We start from the raw sequence: 12,676 nt of genomic DNA, 5'->3' as shown, positions 1-12,676 counted from the left end.
TACAATTGGACTACAACCTTTAAGTTTTAAAGTAAAATAATGACATTAGCTGATCATACACTCTGTCCTCAGCCCCATGTGACTTACACACATTTCAAGCCTGCCTCATGGAATCCTTATCCCAGACTTATGAGGGATATGCTATTTTTAGTCCCATTTTACAGATGATGAAACCAAGACCTGGAGAAAAAAGTGGCCTGTTTGGTTCCCTATCTTGAGCTTTTCAGCACCATAACACATCATGATATTTTATAACAAATTAGATACTGCTTAGTTTTCTTTTCTACATTTTACTATTTCATTAGTTATATTAGGTATCCAGCACTTCAAAATCCTTAACTATATTTTACATGGATATAAGACATAATGAAATACTTCTTGTAAATAAGGAAACAATCAGGAACATATTTTTTCATACCTACCTTCTGCTGACATTATATTAATTATCAAATTATGCCTTGCAGTCTCAAAGGTACGCCTATTGTAGGCAGTTATCTATTAGAAAAAGAAAATCATATTATTAAAGAAGTGCGGTGTCATTTGGAAAATGAAATTCATTAAGGACAAAATAATAACAGTCGTTCTTTCCATTTTCAATATTTATTTATATACTTACAAAATATTCCTTCTCTGGGCAACAAGAACTCATAGCTTTTAGCCATACTATTGGAAAACAAATAATTAGGTCTATTTAACATGCTAAAACAAAAAGCTAAAATAAAAAAAGACCCTTTTACAGAAGACTGTTAAGTGCTAATCGCAACGCAGGTGCACCATTAGAAAATGGATTAACCACTATGAATTACTTACCAGTGCCGTTCTAAGATTTCAAAAAAAAAAATCCATATTTTGTATTTTTAAATGGAGCTTAAGGATTATACTGGAAAGTACCCTTTAAAACAATCACATCTCTGTGCTGTTTGCATTCAGTACTAAACGGCACACCAACCAGTCAAAAAATGTCATGAATAGCACTTTGGAAATCATATCTCACTTACGATGGGAGTAAAGCAGTAAGGATTACGGTCTATAAAGTTTATGGCACATGCTCAATAACACAAGTCAATCCCTTTGTAGACTCAAATATTAGTAAACATTTGCAGAGCCAATGAACTTACATCAAAGTCAACTCAGAAACAGCCACTGCAAACAACAAACAAAGCAAAGGCCAACAACAGGATACTACTTCAAAAATCAAGGAATAATTAACTTTATAACAGATATGAAACCATTCAGGCAGGTCTGCAGTACCTCAAATAAAACAAATGATTGTGTAAAGTCTCAGCATCCCAGAACTAGCCTTCTGGCAGTGACTGCAGCTGTAGTTGACACTGAGACAAAAGAGTGGGACAAAAAACTGACTCAGACTAAAAGAAGTATCTTGCTCATTTAAAAACGATTATCAAAGATTTTTATAGCATCACCTATAAGCTTTAAATGAAATAAATTACACTCATCAGAAATATTACTTGCAAAAACAGTAAAAATGAAAATTTTGGAATAAATAATTCCAAACATTTAACAATGTTAAAAAGTACATATTCTGAAAAGCCTATTATTCCACCATGTTAAAAGAACTTCTCCCTCCACAATTTGTCAGATTTCGGTAAGATTTCATGACTTCCTTGCCTGCTATTTCTTGGGACACATAATTAACTAGGTTCACACTGAACACTGAAATTAAGACTAATCATTAAAATAAACTAGGAACTATTGTTCACAAATAAGCAAATGAAAAAAATAACAAAAAATGGATTTCATTTGGGAATCTTCATGATTTTAAAAGTTTACCCTGCAATAAATTAATCTTATTCTCAATGGGAAAAAGTATCAATTCTCTATTGTTATATCTTAAGGCGAATGCTCAGAAAGAAAGCTAGACATTTTCAAATGAGCGGCAATACTTTTATGACCAGCCTTCCCATAATAATCACAAATGTCATTATTGTAAATTTCATAATAAGTTGAATAAGTTTTTCTAATAAGTTTTTTAAAACTTCTAAAAACTTTTCTAATAAGCTTTTTTTTCTTCAATCACAGGCTACCGAAGGGAGTGAAGAACATTTCATAAATCAGGAGGAAGAATTTTATTATCTGAATTTATATTTAATGTTTAATTTTAACAGCTATAACAGAATGCAGTCCTTTTATCACTTCTAATGAGATATTTAAATATTATATATCCTCAAATTTTACTTATTATGATGATGTGAAGCCCTTCATAGCAGAGAGTATGAGTGTGTGTGCATGTTTGACCCCCTATTTCTAGGACAGTGGCTGATATATTTTAGATGCTTAATAAATATCTGTTGAATAAATTAGTGGATTTATATAATTAGTTTAAGATATACAAAACTCTTTTGACTATTAATAGGATACTTAAAAATACTGTAAATGTTACTATATATGAATGTAGAAATGAGTTATTTACTTGTCTTAGATGAAAGATGTGTTCAATTTTAATTATAGTTTTAGTAGATTATTTGATACATATTTGTAACATTATGTCTTAGTTATAAGATATTAAGAACATAATGAACCCTTCTGAACCCTCGCTCAACACATGTATTTCTCTGTCCTAGCTCCTTGCTTCTCTTCAACCAGAAATAGCCATTTTGAATTTTGTATTTGTCATCCCATTCATTTTAAATATGGTTTTACTATCAAAGAATGTATGCTTAAAATATATTGTTTAATTTGCTTGTTTTTAAGCTTTATAAAAATGGTAAACTGTATAGTCTTCTGGGACTTTTGTTTTTTTCTTCAACATTATATTTAAAACATTTATTTATCCATGTGGCTGGGCAAGCTTAACTTCATTGTTGTTAAAAACATTCACTGTGTGACAACTCCTCAATTTATTTAGTTAGTCTTTTGCTGATGGACTTTGTATGCACTCTTGCCGATGGACTTTTGGGTTACCATGACTTTGCAGGTTTCCAGTGGTTTGCCATACAAACATTGCTCAATGAGCATGATTATACACACCTTCAAGTGGACATTTGCAAGTGTTTCTGTTGAGTATGTACCTAGAGTGGGACCGCTGGATTATAGGGTATAGTGATACTCAGCTACGTGAAATAGTCAGTACTGTTCTCCGAAGTGGTTATGCCAATTCCCACATCCATCCACAATGAATTTTACTGCGGGCAAAATTCTCATGGTGGTTTTAATTTGAATATTCCTCATTACTGATGAGAATAAGCTTCTTAATTGGCATTTATGTCTCCGCTTTAGTGAAAGGTCTATTTATGTCTTTTTCTTATTGAATTGTAGTAGAGTCCTTTTTGATATTTTAGATACTCCCCATTAATCTGAGATATATATATATATATTTAAAAAAATCTTCTTCCAGTTTGTGAGCTGTCTTTTTTTTTTATGGTGTCTTTTGATGAACAGAAGTTCACAAGTTTAATATAGTAAAAATTTATCAATCTTTTCTCTTAAATAAAAATACTTAGGTATTATTTGAGAAATCCTTCCCTACCAACAAACTCAGAAAGGTATTCTTCTACATTTTCATATGATAGCTTAAAATTTTGCTTTTCACATTTAATTCCTCAATCTAGACTTGAATTTTATATTTCCTGTGAAGTACGAATCTAATTTTGTATTTGCCATATGGCTAACCAAGTGTCTAAGTACCATTTAATAAACAGACATCTTTTCCCCCAATGATCTATGGGGGATCTTTTCAGACATACCATTGTTCCTTATTTAGATGCATGTGATTTTGTTAATGCCTCCAAGATTTTGATGAGCTGTTTCTTCTGCCTAAGATAGCCTTCCATCTATTTTGTGGAATGAATTCCTATTTACCCTCTTACAACTCTGCATCAAACAACACCTTCTTATTAAAACAGTTATATCAGTACTGGCTAAGTATGGGCTTCCATTCCAGTGCTTTAGCCTCTGAACTATAAGGCATGGCAGAACTCACCACTTAATTCATCTTCCAATCACCAGCACCTATCATAGTGATGAGCACATGGTAGGGCTCATAAAATGTCTGTTTAAGGACTACATCAGTAAACATGAAACTTGAAATTAAAATATGGAGCAAATAAGTTTGTATTTTTTCCTTAAACAGAATTCATATTATAGTACTATTTCTTTAACTGTCTTTTATTTTTTTCACTGATTTAGACTGATCTTTTTTATTTAAAAGCTGAAATTAAAAACTGTAGATGAACACAAAGGAATGGTACATTCCCAAATGTTTTATAGTGTGTTTCCATGCATAAAATACTGAAAACTATTGCCATATCATTTTAATTTCAACATTTGAAACTCAAATTACAAAAACACAAAAATACAATTTTGCTCATTCTAAGTAAATTACCTCAATGATTGTTGGTTTCCCCACATTTTCAGCTGTTGGAGACCCATACAGGACTCCATCACTGTATGGTGTCCTTTGGATATACCGAAGCCATCCAGGTCGGTCTGGATAACCCATTAAATTTGTGTTAAATGTTATAGGATCATTACTAATCTCACCTAGATAAGAAACACAGAATTAAGATATAAGTCAGTTATTTTCACACATGTTGCTTTGGTAGTTTCAATCTAAATATTTCTACCTGAAATTTTTTTGTTACATTTGTAGCAAAGTAAATAAACACCCCCCCCAAAAAATCTATGTGTGAATTCAGATTAGGGCCGCATGTAGAGAAAAAATCCTTTCGGTTGTTTAGTTTGTCTAGAAATATGATGCAATAAAGAAAGCAGATTCATACAACTTTGGGAGAAATTTTCTTCTTCTTTTTTTTTTTTCTGTTTTGGTCACCTAGAAATGGGGAAGATCTGCCAATGAAACAACTGTCAGAAAAATCCCCAAACATGTTGATATGTTTATTCTCCTGAGAAGTCTTCCTGTCATGAAACTCTGGAAACTATCAAACTAATATTGACTAATTAAACTAATATTAATATTAAGGGATATCTCAAGATAATCAAAGTATTGTCAAAATAAAAACAATGTAATTTTAAAACAATGGAGGATGAGTTGAAAAAGATGTTACAAACCCAAAAGAACTGTAATAACACTTATTCATGATTAACAGTAACAATAGCAGCATTTACTAGCACGAGCCCAGCCCTGTTGTTGTGCCAGGTATTATTTCATCTGATTTTCAACCATACCTATAAAAGTAATACTATTATTAGCCCTAATTTTATTGCTGGAATATGTCATTTTCCATGTTAAGTAACTTCGCTATGGTCATATTAAGTGGTGAAAAGAGAATTCAATTTTGGCTGGCTCCAGAAACTATACTCTTAACTACATGTTTTCTTCTCAAATATTGGAGCCGTGGCTTAAAAGGTTTCGCTGCGGTATCTAGTTTTGCAAACACAGAATGCCCCATAAAGGAACATTTTTTAAAATAATTGAAATAATTGATGAAAAGACTACCTTTTCTTCTTGAATGCTGGTAAGAACATGGTTAACTATATCTTATGCATGTTTTCAGGTATGCAACTCATCACATAATCCACAAAAATAATATTTATATTAATTCTAATGCTATAATTTTCAGAGAATTTATTTTTCTTACTTAAGTGTTACAGTAATTTATTTTCTCTTGCTAGTCTTTCTGTATCTTCATTAATTTGATGGCATTTGTGACAATCCAACATAACATATTTAAACCAATAGTGAATTAAATAAGACTTCATAATTGGTATTACTTTGAAGGAAAAATTAATCTTCACTGTATTATTATGAAGTTATATAAAATTATCTCACATTATAAAAGCTTTTTCAAGGACTCTATCTTAATACCATATTTCATTCTCTTCTACAACATTTGCATATTTTTCAAAAAATCAATGAACTATGTTAAGACTAAGTCTTAATATAAAAAATCATAATGGTACAGCTGTAATTATTTCTATGCAAATATAGGTAGATCATTTGTCAGAAGCACAAAACTTAAGACTAGGAAACCAAAAATATTCTTTCCTTAAAATTAAAAAAATGAATCATTTCCTTCTGTAATTAAATTTCTAGTCTTAAAATGGGAAATATCCTACACCAACCAATTTATCACACATCCAGACCATTTCAAATAATGTTAACAACATTTTATTATATATCATCTAGATTATGCACATTGAAAAAAAATTTAGTAAATGACCCCCTTTTTTTGCCACCAAGAACATACCAGGTTTGGGGTAAGGTGGAAACTCCCCCTTAAAAGACTCTCTTTCCAAAACATGAACAAAGAGAACACCAGCAGATGGGTATACATCTCGATCAGAGTGCACCTTCGAGAAAATAGTGTACACTGGAAACAAAGAAGAAAGATAAGATACACAAATAATGAAATATGGTTTTGGTAATTCGCTTACACTGTAAAGAAGGATTTCACTATGTAGAAATTTTTGGGAAAACTGAAGCAAGATGCGAGAAGATTTTGTTAAGAAGTTTGTTTTAAAGGGAAGTGAGTTCAGGACAAAACACAAAACAACTCTTTCAACTTGGTGTGTTTAGAGACTTTTCAAATACTCTGTAAACAAAATTAGGCACATTTAATATTTTAAATTGTTATTAAACAACGAAGACATACATATTATCTTTTTGATAATTTCTTTTTATTGAAATTATTACAATGAAATACATCATGAGAACTAACCTACTACCTAATCGCTACAGTTTATTGTTTCCCCTATTTTCAAAGCAAAGTATAAAGAGTAATTTTTAAATGATCAAAATCTATTCTTTATTAACTGTTTGCTAGACAAAGTACATCAGAGGATATAATACCATCACCGTATGTAAAGCAATTTTCATACATACTTATAAAAATGCATTGGATACTTTTTCTATGAGTATTAGTTCTCATATCTCTCCTAGAAATGATTTATTCCATTTTAACCTGATCTTGACATTTAATAATTCACTCAGTATAGTCTATCATGTTATACCCTAACTAAGCGATAACAATTACATAATAAAATTCAGCACCAATAATTGCTTTAAGTGAAATAGGGCAGATTTTGTGATTTACTGGTTACTTAAGATATATGATGTGAGTACATTAAAATGGCCAAATTGGTTTGATTAGTTTCCACCTATTGTTTTTCCTCTGATATCATCTTTACCAACACATTACTGCCATTACCCTTGTCACCTCTACAATCTCTTCTTCGTTTTATATCTTCCTGACTGGCTAGTGGCGGCAATTTTTAAACAGATAAACCCTATCAGGCCTGCTCTTTCTGTTAGTCACTGATGGATTTGTAAATGTGGTAATTAACCTTAAGAACCCAAGACTGTTCACTCCAAGCTCACAACTAACGAAAAGCCCCGGGTAGCAAGATTCATGACAGTAAATTTTTTAGCATAAAAATCGGAATTTCCACAAAATGTTTCTTTATCTGTGAAAACTTGTTCCTGCAGTTCAGTGAATAGCTGCCAAAAACGGAAAACTAAACGAAAATATTTGGCTTGTAGCTTCATGTATCCATAGTTTTACTACTAAAAAACACAACTTCAAAGGCTATGTAACAGAGGAAAGGATGCTGCAAGTTAGGTTTAAACTAGGTACGTAGGGAGACGCGTTCTTTCCTGATTTGTTTCCTACAAACTTTCATAAGTAGTCATCCCAGGGCATTTAGAGTGCCCAACTACTATCCAAGAACAATTTACTCACTGGTGGAAATGGTCCCATTCCACAAAACACATGTATGAATCATAGAAAAATCGTAAGGATGAAAATTGGAGAGTTTTCACCAGCTGGATTCCACACATCCTCTGAAAGCAAGGTGCTGCGGAGAATGTGGAGATGAAGGAGACCAAGTCCCTGACTTCCATTAAGTTCACCATCTGATTTGGGAGACCAATACCCACCTAACTAGATATGCTCCCAGAGATAGAAACTGCTCTGGCAATACCTGGAAAGGCAGTGAGGAACAACAGAGGCTGGAAAGATCTGGAAAAGGTTATGTAAGGAGCAGAATTCAAAATGGCTCTTAAAGTACTAAAGAGCCAAACAAGATTCTAAAACTCAGAGATAGGGAATTCTGGCAATTTAGTGGTGAACATGTACATGATACAATCGTGGGATACTGTGGGGCACTTTCAAGGAAGGGAATTAAGCCAGTAATGCTAGATCCTGGGGCATGTTTAAGGTAGGGGAAGAGAAACAGGGTGGGGGGGGAGACAAATTGTGGAGAGTTGTAAACTGCTGAGCATTTATTTCATTCTATATGCAAAGGAATTTACATTCTAATTGAATAATTCTACATCCAAAGCACAGGAACATTTTGAATACTCTTCAAGAATCTCTTTGGAGATTTATCTAGTTAATTCTTCCTAGAGATTAAAAACACCTTGAAGTCCAGCACCAAATTTTATTTACTTTCACTATTTTCTCTGCACCTAAAATGTATGTGGCATATTTGAATAATTTTAGCAACGCCAAGTGAATGCATGAATACATTCTAATACAAAGCACTGTGCAGGTAAACACAAGTCTCATGTTTGTGGACTAAATATATGATATGCAATTTAAATTTCAGTTTTGTAACTTGAATTAGTTCTCATTAGGCGTGTAGCAGTGGATGGGTTACCACCCTCCGTTTACATTATAAACTACTAACAGTCTCCCTTAGTTTTTGCTGCTATAGGTGGTAAAAGCTAGCTTACAAAGCAAAAAGGAAGGCTGTTCATATTAAATAATATTGAAATGATTCTATTTTTTGTATCGCCCATGGCAGGGCCTGAAGTGGAACCATAAAAGGGTGCCTGCCACTGCCAATCGCCTCGCTTCAAGGACTCGTATCGAACATCTATCTGTTTCTGCTTTCGTAAAAAGCATGTCTGCGGTCGACAGAGCCAAACCACAATCTACCATGGCCCTCCTGGGTTTTAAGATGACACGCACATTTCTTTATTCATGTGTACTCCAGTGCCTTTCTGCAATATGCTGAACCGCATACCTGCTGGTCAGTTACCTTGGCAACTCCACAATAAAGCCTGCTTCATTTTAAGTGTATGTAGTATGTCATTTACTTAGAGAAAAACATGATACAGATGTATGACACATTCACCATCCAGAAATGGAAAATGACTAAGCCCCTATGTTTTGTTTGTGAAAATCATACTTCCTTTCTGTAGGATCCTTTTAAATTATGGGCACCCACACAACATTCTAGAGAAGAACCCTTTACCTTTCCCATTTGTTAACTTGCAAAACAAATAGCTCTTTAACAGAGGCTACTTGGGCAGTAGTTACACCTCACTTCCTTCTGAAAACAACGAGTGACACAGAAAATTCGAAGTTATAGGCCCTTGTTCTAAACATGAGCTATATAAACAATGCTGATAGGGTCTGCACGAACACCCACAGAGGCCATTACCAGCAGTTAACACATGTTGCACTCTCATATATATAGGTAGTACTTACAAACAGAAAATTTGAAGTATATTGTTTTCCTTAAAAGCAAGTCTTGAAAATCAAATTTAAACACTTTTAGAATCCGCAGTACTAAAATCTAACAATCTCTGAAATATATATGTGTATAGCACCATACTAATCAAGCTGAAGTCACAGGTTCTGGCCTCGCTGTGTATCACACGGCTTTGCAGTCGTCTCCGGCTGCAAATCCATTACCTCTGCAAACACATGCCACTGGATACAAATGAAACTGGAAACCACTGTGTGGCTAAATCTGTGCAAATCCATCACCATGAATGGGAAAAAACAATTAAACCAAAAGTCCAACTCACAGGGGGTCAAAAACATCATCTTCACACAGCAAGGGTAGCTAGATTTGCAAGGATTAAGATCTGAAATCACGTAGCCATACATAACAGTTTTTTTTTTTTTTTTTATGTTAAACAAAAACAAAATATGTAAAGAAAAATTACATATCTGAGTTCAGAAGAGCAAAAGTACATACGGGAAAGTGGCTGGGGTAATTATTTCACCCTCCCTAAAGGTAGTTCCAATGTCCCTCGTTACCATGCTAGCAAAATCTTTTCACAAAACTGTTCTCTACGTTTCCTTCAAAAGACATTGAAACTATAGACCATGTTAACAATGCATATTATGTTACAGCAGAGAGCAAAGAACCAAGTAACAGACAGTGATGGTGGCAGCAATAAAGTAGGACCTCATACTACGCAACAAGCGGCATGCCTTCTTTTATTAATCGTCCATTTGACGTTTTCTCTCTACGGGAGCAACATCGTAATCAATATAGGAAGGTGTGCTTATTTACAATTACTTACAAACAAAGGCAAATTTGGATGTACTTAGTAAACATTAAACTGTGAAAGGCTATGGTAGTGCATTGCTAATGAATCTATAGCATATAACTTCACAATTGTCACAATGATTATTTTTAAGGGCATATAGGAACGTAGAAAGTCCCTTCTCTACAAAAAAGTCTGGAGAACAGTTACCGGCCCTTTTTCTGTATCACCACAGGTACATGACTATAAACTATTTAGTGTAAGACCCAGCAAAACCCAGGTAATTTAAATCTTAAAGCCGTTTTTCCCCTGAAATCTTTGAGAAGTCATAAAGTAATGTTCATTAGGTATCTATTATGTGTGTACCTCTCATAAATGCTTTATCAACAAATTAATCACTTTAAAAGGTCCATTTAACATCATTTTCTAATTTTTATGGTTTAAGAGACAATGGTAAAATTGCAGTTTACGAGGAGCCCAGGAAGGAAGCATTTCAGAGAGCTGGGTTCTCTAAAGCACTCAGCGTTCAATCCTTTTTCATGATGGCACAAGATCATCATTTGGCATATCAATTATTGCACTCTGTTCTATCACGCAGTGACGCCCTTATGGACGGTTTGGTTGCCTTGTAATTTACTCATCACACGAGCACTAGCAGGTCCCGGTTTGCTAATGCTTTTTAAGTCTGTGTGTTTCGTAGATTTGCTGTTTTCTCATCTGAGGATAAGTTGTCAGCTGTCATTTCTCAGTGCCATCAGTATGTTTCCCATCTCAGCTTCTCTGGTCCTTCTAATTTGCCACTATTAATCTGCAGCAGGTTTAGAAACCAGACTACCAAACGAGGTGGGATTGCGTGTTCAAGTAGGGGCAAACCTGTATTGTCCTAATACATACTTTGCTAGATATGAAAAAGGAGCCTGCATTTGCAGCATCTATGTTAGCTACCCAAAGACCCTTTTGTGGCATACTGCCTGGTTGTCAGTTGACGCAGTATACTTCTGGATAGGTGATCTTACTATTAGGTTGGTGCAAAAGTAATGGCGGTTTTTGCAATTATTAAGCTTTTAAACCGCAATTACTTTTGCACCAACCTAATATTATTACTATAATCAGAACACAGACATTACTTGAGGAGATAGGAGCGTTAAACTCCAAGTATTAAATGCATTCAGAAATAAATAAGTGTACCATAGAAAGTCTTAATTGAATCCATATATTACATAAACACAAGCCATCAAATCAAAATGAATGGATTTCATGTGTTGTGTAAAATAATTTCTTACATATTTGACGTGTGGGAAATATACTATGTAATTTAAACAAAGAGATCTATTAAGTGACCTATTACCTTTAGCAATAGCTAAATCAGCCTAAGAATATTATAACACATTATAATTAATAAGTAATTTATTAATAAGAAATTAAAACCTGTTTCTAAAAGCATTTCAATTTTGTTAATTTGCCTCTCATTCAGAGAGTTTGAAGATGTAAGCTATTCATTTGGAAGTATGACATGGGTGCTTGAAATGAGTGTAAATTACTTAAACAATACAGTGAGTACTTCCCAACTATTCATCATATGGCTTTAATATAAAGCATTATCTGGAGAAAAATTTTGGATAAGAAGGATGAAGATTTTAAATGTTTAAAATATAAAGATAATCCTGAATGGCCACTTGTCTGGTATGGCTTGTAAAAGAAAACTTTTGCCTAAACAACTAGATATCACAATTCCTCAAAATCCTATTTAACTTGCTAAAGTTAAGAACTGGAATATTATTTAAAAAGAAAAGTTACACCCAAAAAAGTTACACCCAAAAATACAATGGCCACACTTGGTTAACTTTATGATCATCGCTGATAATTTAAAATCGTAAGTCCTGACAGGAAAAAGAAGGCTTATATGTTATAGTTTTACAAGCTATAAAACTTGTCTTACATTTTATAGTTTTGACCAGAAAAAGCTCTTTGTGAGGCGCAGAGCCCTGTCTACACAGCACTCCAAGAAGCTGCTACCGATTCATCGGAATTGATGTTAAGACATGAATCCCATTTGCTATCTCTGCATCAAGAGAACTCAATTTCAGGGTTTGCAGAGGATGATATATTTATGGTCTCCTTCCTAATTTATTTTTTAACGTGTTATTTCTATAGTGAAATTGAAATTTAATTAATTAAATTAAGTAATTGCTGGAGAAAAATATTTTGAGAGACACCAATATGCAGCCAGGTACAACCTGTTTTGTTTTGTTTTGTTTTCCTTAAGGTTTACCTTGTGTTTTATCAATCCAGCTTTATAAATCTTGGCTTTGAATCAAAAGCTTTTCTCAGCAGTCTGCCCTTCACCTTTCAGTTTACTCAACATCAAAGTACTGCAGGCCATTCATTTAGTGGGGGTCAGCTATTGTTTTTATTTTAGTCACAGATAGCCCATGACTGGGCTGTAGAATATATCACAGGGAAGGCATTCAA

At 33.6% G+C, this 12,676-nt stretch overlaps 1 protein-coding gene across 1 annotated transcript in view; it reads right to left on the bottom strand.

Moving 5' to 3' along the window:
* The window catches only part of SGCE (sarcoglycan epsilon), a gene marked incomplete at its 5' end in the record, with an annotated part of 63,111 nt that overhangs the window by 30,537 nt on the left and 19,898 nt on the right, over positions 1 to 12,676 (bottom strand). The window contains 3 exon segments of the mRNA XM_081080204.1: positions 423 to 495; positions 4,343 to 4,500; positions 6,168 to 6,290. Of these exon segments, the coding sequence (XP_080936330.1) occupies positions 423 to 495; positions 4,343 to 4,500; positions 6,168 to 6,290 (354 nt within the window).

The sequence above is a fragment of the Rhinolophus hipposideros genome (genome assembly GCF_964194185.1).
Source record: "Rhinolophus hipposideros genome assembly, chromosome: 18".
NCBI classification, from domain to species: domain Eukaryota; kingdom Metazoa; phylum Chordata; class Mammalia; order Chiroptera; family Rhinolophidae; genus Rhinolophus; species Rhinolophus hipposideros.
The sequence above is the reverse complement of the archived record's forward strand: the minus strand, read 5'-3'. Positions and strand labels throughout refer to the sequence as shown.